Genomic DNA, 18,224 nt, shown 5'->3' with positions numbered 1-18,224 from the left:
CTGAGCTACATACCGGGCCCTTGTTTCCTGCTATAGTATCCATGCTGGTCTTTAACTCCCAGACTCAAGTGATTCCTCCCCACCCCAGTCCTCTCTGTGCCACACACCCGGCCTGCCGTTTATCACTATTGCCTTTCTGAAAATTAGCACTAAATATTCAGTTTCTCTGGGTTTGAAGCATTTCTGTCCCTCTCAGTGCCCTCAATGGGGTACAGTTTCCAGACTTTCCCCACTGACTCACCTTTCTATTGTTCCTTAGCCTGAAGAAATCCAACAGCAGATCGTTCGAGAGACTTTCCATCTAGTCCTCAAGCGAGATGACAACATCTGTAATTTCTTGGAGGGAGGAAGGTAAACTGCTTCGTCTTCTCCCCCCGCATCTGTCTGCTTGTGCGTGGTCTTCAGCACTGTGGCCGCTTATGGCATACTCAGGTGTTGGGTCCTGATGCAACCTGAGCTGGTCCTTGGGACCTTGCAGGGAAAGACCTCATCCTCTTTGGGAGGCAGCTCATTGGTGTGTTGCAGGTGTCATTCTCTTAGATGTCTGCTTCTTGGGAGGATAGGCAGGTGACAAAGTAAGGTAAAGGGGTTCAGATACCTCTGCCAAACTCGGTTACCCATCACCTGATGGGTGTGGCCTGCTTTCTGACACTTAGCTGTCCCTTTTTATGGTGATCGAACCCAAGACCTCTGGCATGGTAGGCAAGTGGTCTACTGCTGACTACAGGCCCAGTCCTCATTAAGTTTTATTTTGAGACCAGGCATCACTAAGTTGCCCATGCTGGCCTCAAACTTGTGATCCTCCTGTCTCAGCCTCCTGAGTAGTTAGGATTGCAGACATGGGCTACCATGCCCAATAGGGTTCCCTTTTGCTTTTGGGTCCTTCCTCTTGAGTTGGCAAGGGTTTCTATTAGGTTTAGGCATTTAAATGTTTCCTGTCTTCCACAGTTTGATTGGTGGCTCTGACTACAAACTGATTTACCGGCACTATGCTACCCTATATTTTGTATTTTGTGTGGATTCATCAGAGAGTGAACTTGGGATCTTGGACCTCATCCAGGTATGTGTGGACAGCTAACAAAGGCAGCAACTCTTGCGTTTCCTGAGGCTTCTGAGTAAGCACCTGGCCTGTTCCTCTTACCAGTGCCTTTACTGATACTGGCAAAAGTTGTCAGATGTCCACTAGGTGGCGCTCTGGGAAAGCACTTGAGCTGCCCTGGGAGACAGTCTTGGGGATTTCTGTTTTTACCCTTTGGACCGCCTTTAGTTTTCATGTCTTTGAATTTTCTTTTAGCCATTAAACCAAATGACATTTGCACATTTATGTTTTTGGCTTATAGTTATAACTCACAGCAAACAAACTTTTTTGTTTTTTTGGTCTTTTTCGGTACCAGGGATTGAACTCACAACTGCCTGCTTGCAAGGCAGGCGCTTATGCTGCTGAGCTAAATCCCCAGCCCCTATAGCAAAGAAACTTAATTCATTAGTCTGTGAAATCTAGATATAAGTAAGTATGAGTTTTGGAAGGTTTTCTGACAATGAGAAATTGCTAAGAGATTATGTGCCCTCCTTTCACAGAAATTGAGACTCTGAAACTTTACCCATAAAATATAGTTAGGGCCGTGCATAGTGGTGCATGCTTATAATCCCAGTACTCAGGAGGCTAAGGTAGGAGGATCATAGCAAGTTTGAGACCAACCTGGGTTACAAAGTGAGCTCCAGGCCAGCCTGAACTGCATAGTGGGACCCTGTCTCAACAAGACAAAAAAAAAAAAAAAAAAAAAAAAAAAATACTGCTATACATTAGAACCTATTTATTAAAAAAAGATAGTTAAGGGGCTGGGGATTTAGCTCAGTGGCATAAGCGCCTTCCTTGCAAGCAGGCAGTCGTGAGTTCGATCCCCAGTACCGATTAAAAAAAAAAAAAAAAAATATATATATATATATATATATGAAAAAAAAGATAGTTATACTACTGATTTCTCTGAGCTCACTGCAGAGAAAGGTTTGTGCTAGTATTGTTCAGATGATTAAATGCCAATATCTTGTACTCTGAATAGCTGATTTGAAGGTAACACTATGCAATGTGTGTACCACTGTTACCCCCAATTGCTGTGTTTTGAAATTTTTGTTTTCTCTTTAAACTAAAATAAATAGAAACTGCAACATGAGGTGGGGGTGGAACACAGCATGTGCAAGGCCCCGGCTTCGGTGCCCAGTACTGAGGGAGGGAGAGGACTTGATAACTTAGTGGACATTTATTAAATAGTTAGTGTACACTGCATTGGGGAAGATCACATAGGTACAATAATAGAAACTGAGAGGTTCAACCTTTGGAAAGACAATAAAAATTAATAAATAATTGGTTTAATCTATGAAGATAAAAGTTAGAAATATAAAACATCGCTTCTAGATGATTTGCAGTTATGATAAATTAGAAAATATACTAATGAAAAGAACTCATTTACAGTAGCAAAAGATTCCATGAGATACTCAGGAGTAGCCGGGCGTGGGTGGTACAAGCCTGTAGTCCTAGCATTTGGGAGATTGAGGCAAAAGGATCATTGTGAGTTTGAGACCAGTGTGAGCTACATAGTCAGACTTTGTCCACCCCCCCCAATCCAGGAACAGATGTAAAAAAAACAATTTCCTCTAGATTCAAAAATTCAGACTCCTACTCCCAGAAACATAAGTATTCATAACTTCACACAGTAGCATGTCTCTCTCTTGAGGGCCTTCACTCTCTTTCTCTGAGTATATACTATTACATTCCTGCCAAATAAAATCCTTCTCATGCCTCTTAAAAAAATCGGGGCGTAGGGGCCAGGGATGTAGCTCAGTGGCACAGTACTTACCTGGCAAGTGCAAGGTCCTGAGTTTGATTTCTGGTACCAAAAAAAAAAGTATAAGAGCTATATACAAAGATTTAAAACTTAGCAAAAGATACAAAATAGAGCAAAATAAAGTAACATTTTTGTCTTGTTGAGAAAACATTAAAATGTCAGTGATTTATGACAGCGAAAACCCAGTCAGAATTCTAGTAAAACTGTTACTTTTATATTTTTAAATTATTTTTAAAAAGTTATTGTTATTTTTGTGAAATATATGTGTAGGAAATCCATGATACATGCTATATCATTTGAAGAATGCCAGTAAAGTGAATACCAGTTACCCATCACAGAGAGTCTGACTCACGCGTTAAGAGACTGCGCAGCGCTCCGCACACATCCCTGCTTTTGCTGTGCCTGTTAGCCTGGGGTTGGTCTTCGCTTCACTTCGCTGTATGGTTTTATGAGTGGATCAGCATCCCTAAGTGATGTTCTGCTTGGTGTGGGAAGACTACGGGTAGAGCACAAACTTAGCCCTAGAAGGAAAGGCGGTCTTTGTTACCTGCGTGTTGCACGTGTCCAGCCTGCTTTGTTTATTTGTTTTTTGGTACTGGGAATTGAACCCAGGACCTCACGCTTGCCAGGCAGGCGCTGTTCCACGAGCTAAATCCCCAGCCCTGTGTCCCGCTTTTCTCTATAGTAAGATGTACCTTTTATCATACTTCAACAACTGTAAAATCAAGATGTGATTATAACGTGATAGTTCATGATTATAATTGACAGCATGTCTTCTCAGCATATAAATAGTGGTTTGCCTTACAGTCAGTGAAAAAGCAATGATTTGTATGTTTTGAAGTAGTACCGGCTTGGCTGGTGGTCAGTGTTAGGGTGTGCTCAGCAAGCCCGAGGCACTGAGTTCAATCCTTAGCACAGGAGGAAAGAACTTATTTTTTCTAACTATTACAGTAAATGTAACTCACCTGTTTTTACCTCCTTTTGTTGAAGAAAGCTTAATGTATAATTAATTAACTTTCAAGTGAAATCCAAGCCCCCTGTCCAAGCCAGCAAGGCCTGACGTGTACTGGCTGCTTGGTCTCCATTGGACCTCACCGTATGTGCGCCTCTTCATTAACACTAGCCCTGGTGGTGGTCTTCAAAGTCAAGTACATTTTCACCTCAGTATTCGTATTTGTTTTGTCCAAGTATTTTCCGTCTGATAGCTAAAAGAAACATAAACCAGGCAGGTGTGCTGGCATGGGCTGGTAAGCAAGAAGGCTGAGGCAGGAAGATTGCAAGTTCAAGCCCGGTGTGCGTACATTCAGCGACTTAGTCTCTCTGTCTCAAAAATATTTAAAAAGGTTGGGAGTTGGAGATGTAAAGGAGCTGAGTTCTATCCTCAGAAAATGAAAAGAGAAGAAAAAATTAATTTTTTTCTAAAGAACTTCCCTGATACTAGGCAGGCACTTATGCTGCTGAGCTATGTCTGTCCCCGGCCTTGGTCACTGGTGTTTGGAAATATCTGACCACTGCATTAGTCTACTTGCTTGTGGCTCATTAGTTTTATTCCTTTGTATATATTACATTTCCCCTAGTTTATGGGTCTAAGTCCTTTTGTTTATTTATTGCAAATATTTTCTCCACCCCCATTGGTCATGTAACTTCATGTGTTTAAATCTGCCAGTCCTTTTCCTTATAGCTTCCAAGGGATAAAAGTGTCCTCCAAGCCCACAGTGGTGCCTCTCACCTGTAACCCCAGCACGCTGTTAGGCTGAAGCAGGAAGAGCACAAGCCTACAGCTTAACAACTTGGTGAGCCCTGTCTCAAAATATGAAAAGAACCGGGGACATAGCTCAGTACGAGTGCCCTGGGTTCAGTCCCCAATACTACACAAAACAGTGTTTTCAATAGTTTTTTCATTGCCCTTTTCTTTGGAAGAAGATTATTTCTATTGTTATTACCCAGCATATTTGTTCTGCGTTATGTTCTAGAGGCCAGAACTTTTACTTGTCTGTTAGTTTTGTTCTTTAGAGGCCAGATCTTCCAAAGACTACGTAACATTTCTTTCATGGGTCAGGAGATGAAAATAGCTGTACTTGGGGCCAGGGATATAGTCAGTGGTACACACGCCTGCCTGGCAAGTGTGAGGTCCCGAGCTCAATCCTGGCAAAAAAAAAAAAAAAAAGAAAGAAAGAAAGAAAGAAAAGAACTACTTGGTTAAATACAAAGGCAGGTATAAAACATAGGAGACAAAAAAAAAATCCACATACGGAGGCCAGGGATATAACTCAGCAACATACTCGACTGCCTGGCAAGCACAAGGTCATGAGTTCAATTCCTGGTACACCCCTCCAAAGAAATCCACATGCACTCATCCCTAGATATCTGCTGAGGTGATCGATCCCCGGTGTGTAAAATGGTGTAGTATCTACGTATGCTATAGCTTTCTCACATATGCTTTTTTTGGTACCAGGAATCAAATTCATGACCTTGCATTTAGCAGGCAGGTGCTTGTGCCACTGAGCTAAGTCTCCAGTCCTGTCACGTATACTTTAAATCATCTCCAGAGTGTTTTTCATACTACTACAGTATAATGACATGTAAGTGGTTGGGTACAGTACACTGTTTAAGGAAGTATTTTCAATCCAAAGCTGATCAGATCTGCTGGTATAGAACCTATGAAATCAGAGGGCTGACTGTACAAGATTTTATTCTGCTTGCAACTTTTATACGTTTCAAAAGTAGACTTCATGGACTAATAAAAACTGTCCTTTTACAGTTTGAAGGAGTTTTTTGAGCATGATTGGGGGCTGAACCCAGGGCTTTCCCACTGAGCTGTATTCCCAGCCCACATATTAGTTTTTAATTTTTGAAACAGGTCTTGCTACATTGCCCAGGCTGTGCTCATACTTGGGAGCCTCTTGTCTCAACTTCCCTGAGTCAGTGCTGAGATTTCCGGCAGGCGATAGCACACCTTGCTAGTTTAAGTTTAATTAAAGTGAATTTAACCTGATTATAATGCTAACACTTGTATCATTAGTCAGATATTTATGAAGAAATATCTTAGTTTTAATAAGTTTAATAAGTCTAATGAGTCATTGCAAATGGGCATAGAGTTGCACTGTTACCAGATTAAAAAAAGTTATAGATGCCAATGATGGTGACAGTTGCACAATGCTGTGAATGTCCTGAGTTCCACTAGGTACTTCAGAGTTGTTCAGACAATAAATTTTATGTATCTTCTATACAGTTTTCTTTGTTTTTTTTTTTTTTTTTTTATAGGTACTGGGGATCGAACTCATGACTGCCTGCTTGCAAGGCAGGTGCTTATGCCGCTGAGCTAAATCCCCAGCCCCTATACAGTTTTCTTAAAAACTGAAAAAAGTGTGACAGTCGTGCGAAGCTAGGGCCTGGGGGCTTAGTGTAGCAGCACAAGGGTCTGCCTGGCAAGTGTGAGGTCACAAGTTCGATCCCTGGTACCAAAAAAAAATGCTGGGAGGCTGGCTGTTTGGTGAGCAGAGACCTGATGTCGGAGTAAGTCACAAGGTCCCAAACTCAGTACTGTGTCTGTCTCAGACTGCACCCGTTTCTCTCGGGTGTGGGATGTGATCGTGCCAAGTCCTCCCGAATGTCTTGATTTCTTAGTACTCAGTGCTTCCTTCCAAGCCTTGTAACTCCCTTCAGCAGCTGAGCGCCACCCAGCTTTGTGCTCGTGTTCCTAACTTTCATTTCCTAAGGTGACATTTTAGCCCTTGTTTTCAAAATGCAGTTCTTGGGTTTTAGATGACTGGGATGCGTGCGCTCTATAGTCCTTGCCTTTCAACAGGTTTTGTTCTTTTGCTTTTGTTCAGTGATTTCACTGGATTTCAGCGCTGGGTCAAGAGAGCCCTATATGGGGCTGGGGATTTAGTTAGCGGCATAAGCGCCTGCCTTGCAAGCAGGCAGTCGTGAGTTCGATCCGCGGTCCTGATAAAAAGGAAAAAGAAAAAAAAAAAATACTACATGAAGAGAGCCCTGTATGCTGTCCTAGTCCCTGCCAGAGCTGCAGGTCTGGTGCCACCATGGGAACTGCCACAGCTGTGGAGTGGTTACCCAGTTCCTGATGCCACCAGGGAGGTCAAGCTGAGGACACAGGCTTCCATGGCTGCGACCTTTCTTCATTGCTTTTGGAGTTCAGCCATTTTGTTTTCTTAGTCTTATGATATCTTACTCTTGTAACCTCTTAGCTAAAGCTTCTTGCATTTCTGTGTTTCTGACTCTGAGGGGAGGCAAACTAGAAATCCAGCTTAAACATCTGTCTTCATTCTTCAGTCTTTCTTACTGAGACCCTTCCCACTGCATCAGATACCAGGGGCGGCCGCCGAGGGCCCCTGATCTCCTGCCTAGAGTACAGCCAAAGCAGAGGTGCAGGCAGGGTGCAGAGCTGTTCTGGGGGAACGAAAGGTCACGAAGTACCCGGAACCTTGGTGCTGATTCAGTACATGTGAGTCAAGGACGGGGTGAAGCGCAGTGAGTGCTTCCGGGAACCCTAATGCTGACTGCAGGGGGCTGGGAAGGAGAACGAAGTGCTCTTGCAAGGACAAGGACAAGGACAAGGACAAGGACAAGACGGGGCAATGAGGAAGCTGCAGTTCCCACAGGTGCCTTATCGTGTCCAGCAGGCCTTATCTTCCCTGTGAGCGCCACAGCGCTCCTTAGCCCTGGGGCTTCAGCTGTGACCAGAAGAGAGGCAGTCTCCATGTTCCAGTCGGCTCGAGGGCAGGACCAGAGCAAGCATGGACGTCCCCCAGACTCGGTTTATAAGTCATGGTCCCCAGCACTTTCTGTCTGTCCTTCTCTGTCTCCGTCTCTGTCTCTCTCTCTTTTTTCGTTAGTGTTGTTTCTGAGACAGGGTCTTGCTCTACAGTTCAGGTTAGCTTCCAACTCCCCTTTTGCAGCCCAGGCTGGCCTTGAACTTTTGTGGATGCTTTGGCCTCAGCCTCCCCAGTGCTGGAATTGCAGGTGTGCACCACCACACCCAGCAACCTTTTCTCTCTTGACTTGTGTTCCTTGTACCTCCTGTTTGTGTGCCTAGGCCTGTGGGTTTATCTTGAACAGGAGCAGGTCTAATCTGCAGTTTTCTTTCTCTTTCCTGGCTCATGATCTTCCTCACTTTGCCTCTGGACTGGGGCTTATATCTACTCCCTGTATCTCCTGCTATGATCTTTCCCCAGACCCAAAATTTGAGTGACTTCTGATTCTTGATGGTCTTCTATTCACCTGTGTCTTTTTACCATTCTCATGAATTTACCTTGCACTTTTATCAGAAGGATGTTCTTTGTCATGTGATTCTCAACAGGCTGTTTTGTTTTGTTTTGTTTGGGTACTGGAAATCGAACTCAGGATCTTGTGCTTGCCAGGCAGGCGCTGTGCCACTGAGCTGAATTCTTGGCCCCTTAGACAGTAGTTTTTAGAGATTATTTTTTGTCTTCTGAGATCGGGTCTCACTGTGTAGTCTAAATTGGCCTTGAACTCACAGTATAGCCCAGGCTGGCCTTTAGTTTGTGATCCTTTTTTTTTTTTTTTTTTTTGTCTTTTTCCTTTTTATCAGTACTGGGGATCAAACTCACAACCGCCTGCTTGCAAGGCAGGTGCTTATGCCGCTGAGCTAAATCCTCAGCCCTTGTGATCCTTCTTTTCTTCTCTCCCCTCTTCCTTTTTCTTCTCTCCCCTCCCCTCCCCTCCCCTTCCCTCCCCTCCCCTTCCCTTCCCGTCTCTTCGGCAGAGCCTTACTACAGTTCGGGCTGGCCTGGATGCACTGTGTAGCCCATGCTGGCCTCAGACTCTCAGTGTCCTTCTGCCTTGGCCTCCTAAGTGCCACCACACCTGGCAAGGGGATTTACTCTCAGTCCTGCCTTCTCACCTTGTGAACTAACCCTTTCCTGTCTGAGTCTGCCGTGTCCTCAGCGCAGGCTCTTTGCTCATCAGCATGCTTCTGGGTCTGTGAGCTCTGTGTTTTCTTCCATCCTTTCTCTCGACCTTGATGGCAATCTTGAATAACGATGTTTTGAGGCTTTCAAGAGATACATGACTCAGATACATCTGCTGCTCTGTCTCTTGCCTCTATCTGGTCATGTCTTTCTAGGACTAATCCATCTTGTTCTGTAGCGCGGGCCTCGGAAAACCTAGTCTTTATTTCATTAACCCTCTGTAGAGAAAATAACCCCCCAGCACAGTGCTGCTGCAAAATATGGTGCCACATACCTGTGCCCCAGGTGCCAGGGTCCACAGTCTAATCTCTCCTGCTCTGCAGACCACTAGTTCCTAAGGGGGACCTGGTGGCACCTGGGGGATGTGCCAGTGCTCTCTTAAGTTTGCTTTTTTACATTTAGCTCAATAATATCTAAGGGATAATAAGATGCTTTTATGTCTGCATTGATACAGATAACTATTTATTCCCCTCAAAAGTTAACTGTTTTGGGGCCGAGAACTTAGCTCAGCAGTTCAGCCTCTGCCTGGCAAGAATGAGGTCATAAGTTGATCCCCCGTACCAAAAAAAGTTAACTGTTTTACCATGTGCATGGTGGTAAACGATTGTGATCCCAGTGCTTGGGAGGATGAGGCAGGAGGAAGGATCACAGTGAGTTCAAGGCCAGCCTGGACTACAAAGTGAATTTGAGGCCAGCCTGAACTGCATAGTAAAACCCTTTCTCAAAAAGACAAAAAACAAAGAAACCCAGTTAACTGTCTTAATGCTGTCAGCTAGTTCATCTTTCCTTGCTAGCTTAATACCACCTTTACCAATAATTGCATTTTCTTATTGCAATGGCAAACAGAAACACCGAAGCTACACCCAGGATTTGGAGGCAGATTTATTTTATGTTGATGGGTAATGAATAGAATCACTCCCAAAATATCAGGCCCTGGTCTCTGGTGGTCTAGGGCTTGTAAGGGATAAGCAAACAGGAAATACAGAGGCAGAATGGCTTGTCGGTTGGGGATTGGTTAATATAATGTGCATCATGGTGACCAGCTATGCATCAGAGTGACCAACCATTTCTAAGAGACAGGAGCAACCGGAAGTGGAACAGGAGCTATTACCTGGGCAACTAACAAATTGACATATACTGGCTAGAGGAGACATTTTCTGTTACAGTATAAATATGTGTGTTTCAGTAATTTGTATTTTGTTTCACTCATCTATCTTTTTGTTTTGTTTGGGGTACAGAGAGTTGAATCACGGTGCATTGAGCTGTGCATTGAGCTGCATCCCCAGTTTGTTTTTGTCCAGGCTGGGCTCTTAACTCACATCCTCTTTTTCTCAGCCTCCCAGAATACTGAGATTTCAAGTGTGTTTCATCACTCCCAGTTTTATTCCTATTTTAATATGCTATTTGAATTACCAAATCATCATGAAGAATTTTTTTTGTTTTTTATTTTTGTCTTTTTGAGACAGGGCTTCATTATGTAGTTCAGGTTGGCCTCAGACTCACTTTGTAGCCCAGGCTGGCCTTGAATTTGCAGTGTTCCTCCTGCCTCAGCCTCCCAAGTGCTGGGATTACAGGGGTGTGCCACCACGTCCATCCCAATGAAAAGTTCTGATAGTCAGCTGACTATCAGATGGCATATGCCATCATACCTACCAAATTTTTAAAAAAAAAATAAAATGTATGCCTATAATCCCAATTTTCTGAAAGGCTGAGGCAGGAGAATCTGAAGTTCCAGCTCAGCCTGGGCAATTTAATGAGTTCCAAGACCTTGTCTCAAAATAAATAAGAAAAACATGGGTCCCAGTGTGTGGAGTGGACAGAGAAAGCTGCCAAGGTCAGTTAGTCCCTCCGTCCCTTCTCCAGTTCTGGTTATCTGGGCAGTTGCCCTTCCCAAAGCACAGACTCAAAGCTCATTCCCTGCAGAGGGTGAAGGAAGGGCCTCGGGGGACCAAGAATAGCGCAGGGAGACTCGGCGAATGTGCGCGTCTTGGTCCCTCCAGCCTGCTTCCCACTCGGCCCACAGCTCTGCCTCTGGTCCTTTACAGTCCAGGCCAGAGAGCGTAGGCTTTCCCTGGAAATTCTGACTGACCTAAGGAAAAGGAAAAAGGGGCCCGGGGTGACCCTCAGCTGATGGCCATGATTGTAGAGCTCTTTTAACTAGCCTTTTCTTTCTCTTTCTCTCTCTCTTTTTTTTTTTTTTTTTTTTTTTTTGTCTTTTTGAGACAGGGTCTCGCTGTGCAGTTCAGGCTGGCCTTGGGCTCACTTTGTAGCCTAGGCTGGTTTCGAACTCACAACCATCCTCCTACCTCAACCACCCAGTGCTGGGATTACAGGCGTGAGCCACCACGCCCAGCTCATAACCAGCCTTTTCTTTTCATGAATGAAAGACTGGAGACTTACCAGACATCTGAGGAAAACCTGTAATGTGCAAGAAAGCAACAAAATGAACAAACAATAAAATGCAACTTGGGAAAACCTGGACACCATGCAAAGAAAAGGAAACTGAAAAAACCCAGCCTGTCCTTAAAGCTACAGAGAAATAAAAGAAGACAAACAAAACTGGGTGCTTAACAAACAAACACTCAGAACACAATTAGCTCTTAGAAATTAAAAATCTGGAGGCAGGCATGAGGCCCACAGCTGTAATCCCAGCACTTGGGAGTTGAAGCAGGAGTTTCAAGATCATTGCAAGATTGAGGCCAGCCTGGGCTCCCTAGTGAGACCCTGTCTCAAAATAAATTAATTAATCAAGATAAAAAGCAGAAAGCCTGGTATGGCGCATTCCTGTAATCCCAGCACTTTGGAGGCTGAGGCAGGAGAACTGTTTGCAAGTTCGAGACCAGCCTGGGCTACAGGGTGAGTTCAAGGCCAGCCTGAACTGCATAGTGAGACTCTGTCTCAAAAAGACAAAACAAAACAAAAATCCACGAAAGATCAGAGAAGAGATGGAAACTAACAAGAGCCCACCTGAGTTGGCATTGTAAAAGATTAGGTAGCTTTCTCAGAATGAGCAGAGATGGCCAGTGGAGGGAAAAGAGGGAAGGGAGACAGCCCAGCGCCTGAACGAAAAGCTCCAGAGAGATTAATTAGGGCTGTGAAGTGAGGAAATTCTTAACGGAAGATTTTGATGAAATGTCCCAATACTAACCTTTGGTTTCTGAGGGTGAAGTACCTGGTACACAGCACAGCAGCCCACATGGTACCGTGTCACCTCGCAGTGAGCATCTGGCACTGCTACAGGTGTGGGGTTACACAGTGATGCTATGAACGACTGTGTCTCAGGGTGTACGTGTGTATGTATTTCTGCTAGGTGTTGTCTAAGGAGCAGAATTGCTGGGTCCGAGAGTATTAATGTGTAATGTCAGTAATTTTCCAGTGCATTTGGTGTCTTGCAGAACACCATCCACTGGTTACCACTTCCAGGGCAGGCTATCAGGGTTTCTTGTGTCTTGCTGTGAGAGTCCCTGGGGGAAAATTGCAGTGGAGCCCTGGGTGGAACGACATGTTACTTACATGCTGAAGGGACAGAACAAGGTTAGCGCCAGCTGTGTGCACTGGTCCCTCTGACCAGTGGGTCTTCCGTGGGCCCTGAGGGACAGTTGCCTGTGTGTACCCATCTTGTGTCACAGTGGAAGGATGTGCCTGGTTGGGGTCACTTGCAGTCCTCCAGTGAAACCCATTCTCATGCAGTGTTGAACAACTGATGACAGTGCTGACAATGACAGTGTTGAAAAGAGGTCGTTCTCTGAAAGAGCCAAGAAAGTGCAGGCAGAGCTGGAGGAAGTAGCTTAGGGGTAGTGTTTGCCTGCCATGCACAAGGCCATGATTCCATCCCCAGCACCCCAGAAAAAAGGGTGCTATCTGGATGTGTTTATATGATGATTTTCACTCATTCATTCATTCACTCATTTATGCATGCTTCTGATATATTATACTAAAAGGTTAAAATTGTAGACCTGCATTTTAAGCTGGTTTGTTTTGCTTTTTGAGACAGTGTCTTGTGGGCCTTCAACTCATCCTGCCTCAGCCTCTCTAGTGCTGAACTGCAGGCGTGCACCACCATGACCAGCTATAAATATTTTGAAGTTTACTGTTACATGAGCAGGCAAAACTATGTGAATGCTAATAATGAAAATTTGGTGCCTATATTGCAAGGTTTTCCTGTCTTAGATGGTCCCCGTGCACTGGGGTAAGCAGGGCAGTCAGCTTTTGCAGGAGACAAAAAGGGCAAGTTTGTTTGGTTTTTAGATATAGTGTAAGTAAATAGTATCATGATTTCTCCTTTGTTTTGAACTGTGACATTGATAAACCTGTTATTTCTCTTTATCCTTTTTTTTCTTTTCTAGGTTTTTGTGGAGACTCTGGATAAGTGTTTTGAAAATGTTTGTGAACTGGATTTGATCTTCCATATGGATAAGGTATGTTCTCTGCCACATTAGGGTTGCTGGAAAACTAAGAGAGTAGAGCATCACAAGCCACCTTTAAACCTTCATAGTGTTTCTCTCAGCTTTTCACTCTAACATTGTACCAGGACCTGTTTTATTTACTGACTTCATAAGCTGGGGGGTCTTTTGCTAAGCCCTAGTAAGTTTTTTGTTTGTTTGACTATACAGGGTCTCACTGTATAGTTCATGCCAACCGTGAACTTGTGCATAATCTCATACTTTGGACTCTCCTGACTCAGCTTGTTGAGTGCTGATATTACAGGCGTGTGCTGCTATGCCTGGCTGTTACAGTTTTAACATGTAGTACAAGATTATTACTGGACCTGTACCACGGTTCCTCTATTCACAGACAGACTGCTTGGTATAGGTAACAATGACAGTGGAATAATTGGTCTCCAGACTAAGGCGACAGGCACGGTTTTGTGTTAAATGAGTTTGCCAGCCCTCGGCAGTGACAGTAACTTGGGAGTACATAACACAGGTAAATTTGTGTCTTCCTCGGGAACAAGATAGTAGCTAATGCATCTGTAAGTGCTTCCAGGTGAGGTGACATTAAGAGGCACACTCAGTGGCAGAATCAAAACGGTCCCAAGTAGTGTTCTAGTGATTTGTTTTGCTAGGGCCCAGGTCCTCATGTGCCAAATTAAAGGAGGAGGTAGCCAGGGAGGGGATGGGAATGTGTTTTTGTTTTATCCAGGAGGGCACATGATGTCTCAGGGGTATTCTCTGGTGACCCAGCTGCATGTCACTAGTCCACGGCCTTTGGAAGGAGATAGGATTTCGGAGGCTGTTGCTCCATGCCAGGCCATGATCTTGAGTCATTTGTTTTTTTTTTGTATGACAAACAGCTCCGTATCTCAGGTGCATCATAGCTGTCATTGCCATCTGGAGGATTTTATTGCCATCATACAGTGACACTGTCAGGCAGTGCATTCCTGTTCAGCTGATGAAAAGGCGTGGCCTTTTCTCCCAGCACTAGTGTGGCCTGGGCTCCAGCAATGGCAGCAAGGGGATCACAGATCCCTCTGTCCTCTGTAGATACCGGGCTCAGGACCCTGACACGTCACAAGGAGTCCAGGGCTTCCTGAAGCTCTTGAGGTGTCGCTCTCTTGTCCTTCGATGCGAACGCTTCCTACAAACTCCAGCCTTCACCTGGCTCTTGCCTCACAGGCAGAGTTGGTTTGCATTCGGCAGTTGTTAAAAGTCCTGCTACCTAGTTGTTTCTATCGAGGATTGTTTGACTTCCCCTTTGTACTAGTGGACAGCGAAGTTTATAGGCCTTATTGGGTTTTTTGGGGGGTACTGGGGATTGAACTCACAACTCGTGCTTGCCAGGTAGGTGCTTATGCTGCTGAGCTAAATCCCCAGCCCCTAGGCCTTACTGTTCTTACTTTGAAACATTTTTAAAATTGTGAAATGTGAGGTGTTACCTAAGGGGCTGCCTCTTGGTGTACAAAATGACATCCTTTGTGGATACCACTGATCACTACCAGGCCAGCAATGAGTTTCTCAGTATGTCGGTGTGGATTAAGGGACAGATTTTGCTGGCACAATGGGAGTTTTCCAAACAAGAGAATAGAAGGCACAGATCCCTCATCCCCACTTTGTCCCCATGGCGGGAGTCTGCCGAGGTGACTGCTCACCTTCCTCATTACTGTCCCTCATTCCTGTTCCTTTTTACCCCACAGCGTGGACATAGCTCACCAGTGAAGAGGCACCCAGAGTGTTTGGGCACCCACAGGCCTCATCTGAGCGCCGGCTGTCCATAGAGCTTGTCTTGGAGTGCCAGATGTCTGGTGATGAGATGCCTAGAGAGACAGCTGTGGGTGTGCTGTAAAGGTGGGCTTGGGTGCTGCATCCCCTGGGAGTACAGGAGCCCCCCTCAGTCCAAGCTGCTTAAGGTGTGGCCAGCCCTGAGTGTGCTTCCGAGGAGTTGTGCCGAGTGCCAGTATATTGTTTTGTATGTTACCTTCTTTGCTTGATATTGTTTGCAAGACTGATCCATTTTATTGTGAGTGTCCTTTTCCAGAGTGGTTGCATGAATTTGTATTCATACCAGTTGAGGTGAGTTTCTCACTGCCTCTTGTCCTGACCAAAAGTTGGTGTTCTCAGTATGGTAATCTCGGTATTGTTGATGAAGTGATTTCCAGTTCTTTACCTTCTGGGACACAGGGTGGAATTACCCATCTGTGCCTTAGGTGTAGCTGTGTGAGTGGGATATAGAGGAAAGAAACTCCCAACCTGCTAGATGTCTGATACGAGTTTGTGTTATCTAAAATCGAAAAATGAATTTTAGGAACAATGGAAGTTAAGAGCAGAAAATATTTATTGAAAGAAAGCTTCTGTCTGAGAGAGACAGACAGAGGGTCTTGAGTGGGTTGCCAAAGACCCCACCTTCTCTAGGGATCTTTTTTTTCGTTTTTATCCGTACCAGGGATTGAACTCACGACTGCCTGCTTTCGAGGCAGGCACTTATGCCGCTGAGCTAAATCCCCAGCCTAGGGATCTTTATAGAACAAAACCATGAGGTGATGTAGGTCCAAAGTGGGGAAAAATGAGAACTTGCAAGGGGGGCATGAGGTAAGACAGAATTATGGCCAACCATTAAGATTATGAGTACAGTTGCTCAGGTAAGATTGATTAAATTAGGGTCCAGTAGGGAGAAGTGAGCTATACAGCAAGTGGGGACAGGGTCTTTGCCTGTCTGGGTTGGATTAGTGGCTTCATCTGGCTTCCTCAAGATGATCAAGGTGTCAACCTATTTAGAATATCAATCCCTGATGTTTATCCTTAGGGTATGGCTGCATTTGTTTTGTCTTTTCTCTTGTAATCTGGCCAACATCAGAGGTGTCTGTTTCCCCCACAGTTACAAGGTATTTGGTCTTCTGCACTGGCTCCTTGAGGGCCTATCCCTGTCTGGCTACCTTTAATATTTCTGTCTAATTCAATTGCCTATGACAAATGTAGCTAATGAAACGTCAGTAGACGTGACATGTGACACTTCTAGGCAATACTGTAAGAGCCCGTGCACAAATCTCCCTTTTTCCTGCTTCTGTGGTTGTGGAAGAATGAATACAGCCTCCCTTGGTTGTGTTAAAGGGACTGATTTTTATATTTGATCTATAGACATTTTACCCAAGTTTCTTCCAATCCTTGTGCCTCAACCAGGCGTGTAGCACACACCTGTAATCCCTGCATTTGAGAGGCTGAGGCCAGAGGATCAGGAAGATACCTGGGAGTTCAAGGCCAGCCTAGGTTACAAAGTAAGTTCAAGGCCAGACTGAATTGCATTGCATAGAGAGCCTGTCTCAGAAAGACAATAGAAATAAAAAACAAAGCTTTTCCTTTATCTCCTGAGGTAATCAGGATTTTTTTTTCCTCATTTTTTTTTTTTTTTTTTGTCTTTTTCATTTTTATCCGTACCAGGGATCGAACTCACAACCACCTGCTTGCAAGGCAGGTGCTTATGCCGCTGAGCTAAATCCCCAGCCCCTTTTGCCTCATTCTCACGCTGTTTTTTAAACAGCTATGAGGATGTCTGCTGGGGCAGTAAAACAATTCCAGTGCCGGCTATTTTATCAGACATAGCTTTAGGAAGAAATAAAAGACCATAAAAATGTTGCTCTTTCTTATATGTCTTATCTTCACATAAGTTCTATAAAGTATTTTGCTGTTGCTACAGATTTTGCTTACTGTTTATAAAACTATTTTTAGCCAGGTGTGGTGATGGATGCCTGTAATTCCAGCACTTGGGCTGAGGCAGGAGGATTTCTAGTTCAAGGCCAAGTTGGGCAACATAGCAAGTTGAGGGGTGGTTTGGGCTATAGAGTGAGACCCAGGTTCGTTCAAACAAAAGAAACCAGAAACAAACAAATAAACCAAACTCCACAAAACTTCATTTTTGGTCATTCAGGTGGCACTGGGAAATGACTGTTCATGTCATGTGGGGCTTGAAGTGACAGTGAAGGAGCCAGTCTTGCCTGCCCCGTCACCTGCCTGTACCAATAGTGTGTCTGAAGGGTTTCCTGAAGGGACTTCCTCGGGTGAAATTTAGCTTCCTTCAGGGGTATCTTCTACTGATAGACTTAGGGCTTTGTTTATGTTTTCTTTTACATATATAGACTCGTCACAAGGCCGTAGTACATCACTGAGTTCCGTGTCCTCCTTTAGACTCTTCCCATGTTGGGGTTAGATGTTCCTACGAGCCCCAGCTCTCCAAGTCTGCCCCTTGCCTTGTGGGCGTGGTCCTGAGTAGCAGGCTAGGGAGAGACAGGACACCACCGTATTCCTGCTGCTGGACAGCCCTGCTACGTATGAGACCCTGCCTGGAAGTGAAACAGAAAGTTCTGTGTGTACAATAAATAATGCACTTGGGCAATTAACATTAATGAACACTCTCTTTCAATATAGTTCAGGTTTAAATGTGCCCAATAGTGACATATATAGGTGTGTATCATATATAACAAAATGTTACATTATTTATTATAGCTATAGATATAAAATCCCAGTTTCAGTTATGAGTCAAGTGTTGCCTTTAATTATTATGTTTCTAGATTTCAATCATTTATTAGGATTTTTAACGCCATTCTCTCTTCCTTGTTGATTCTATACACTGGAGTTAGTTTTCCTAAGTCATTCCCTGGCCTAGCCTTGACCCCCTTGGCTAGCACTCAAGGTCTTCAGTACCAGTTCTGGTCAGAGAGTCCAGATCACCTGGTAGCCCCCTGGAGCTCCAGCTGCTGCTCTGACAGCACGTCTATTGCGTACTGGATCCTGCCTGTCATTCTCGCCCAGCTCAGCTCCTGCCCACAAAGCTGTCCCCATCCCCTAGTAAGTCTCATGTCTTTGGGCCATCATGTGTGCAACTGTTTCTAACCTTGTGGGCCCTTAGCGTCGTGTTTCTGTTTCCCCACTTAATTGGACAGTCCTTATGTGGGTTTTTACTGTTGTATCCTTCACTGAATAGTGTCTTTTACCAAGTGGAA

General features: G+C 44.5%; 1 protein-coding gene across 2 annotated transcripts in view; it reads left to right on the top strand.

Moving 5' to 3' along the window:
• Window positions 1-18,224, top strand: part of Ap3s2 (adaptor related protein complex 3 subunit sigma 2) — a 54,431-nt gene that overhangs the window by 4,065 nt on the left and 32,142 nt on the right. For both annotated transcript variants that reach the window (XM_005006281.4, XM_013158653.3), the window contains exons 2-4: window positions 260-351; window positions 949-1,060; window positions 13,141-13,212. In XM_005006281.4, coding sequence (XP_005006338.1) covers window positions 260-351; window positions 949-1,060; window positions 13,141-13,212 — 276 coding nt within the window. The remainder of the gene's footprint in view (window positions 1-259; window positions 352-948; window positions 1,061-13,140; window positions 13,213-18,224) is intronic.

This window comes from Cavia porcellus, unplaced genomic scaffold (assembly GCF_034190915.1).
Source record: "Cavia porcellus strain 051 isolate PalLab524CR breed Dunkin Hartley unplaced genomic scaffold, mCavPor4.1 scaffold_6, whole genome shotgun sequence".
NCBI lineage: Eukaryota > Metazoa > Chordata > Mammalia > Rodentia > Caviidae > Cavia > Cavia porcellus.
Note: the sequence above shows the minus strand (reverse complement) of the source record. Positions and strands in the feature narration are given on the sequence as shown.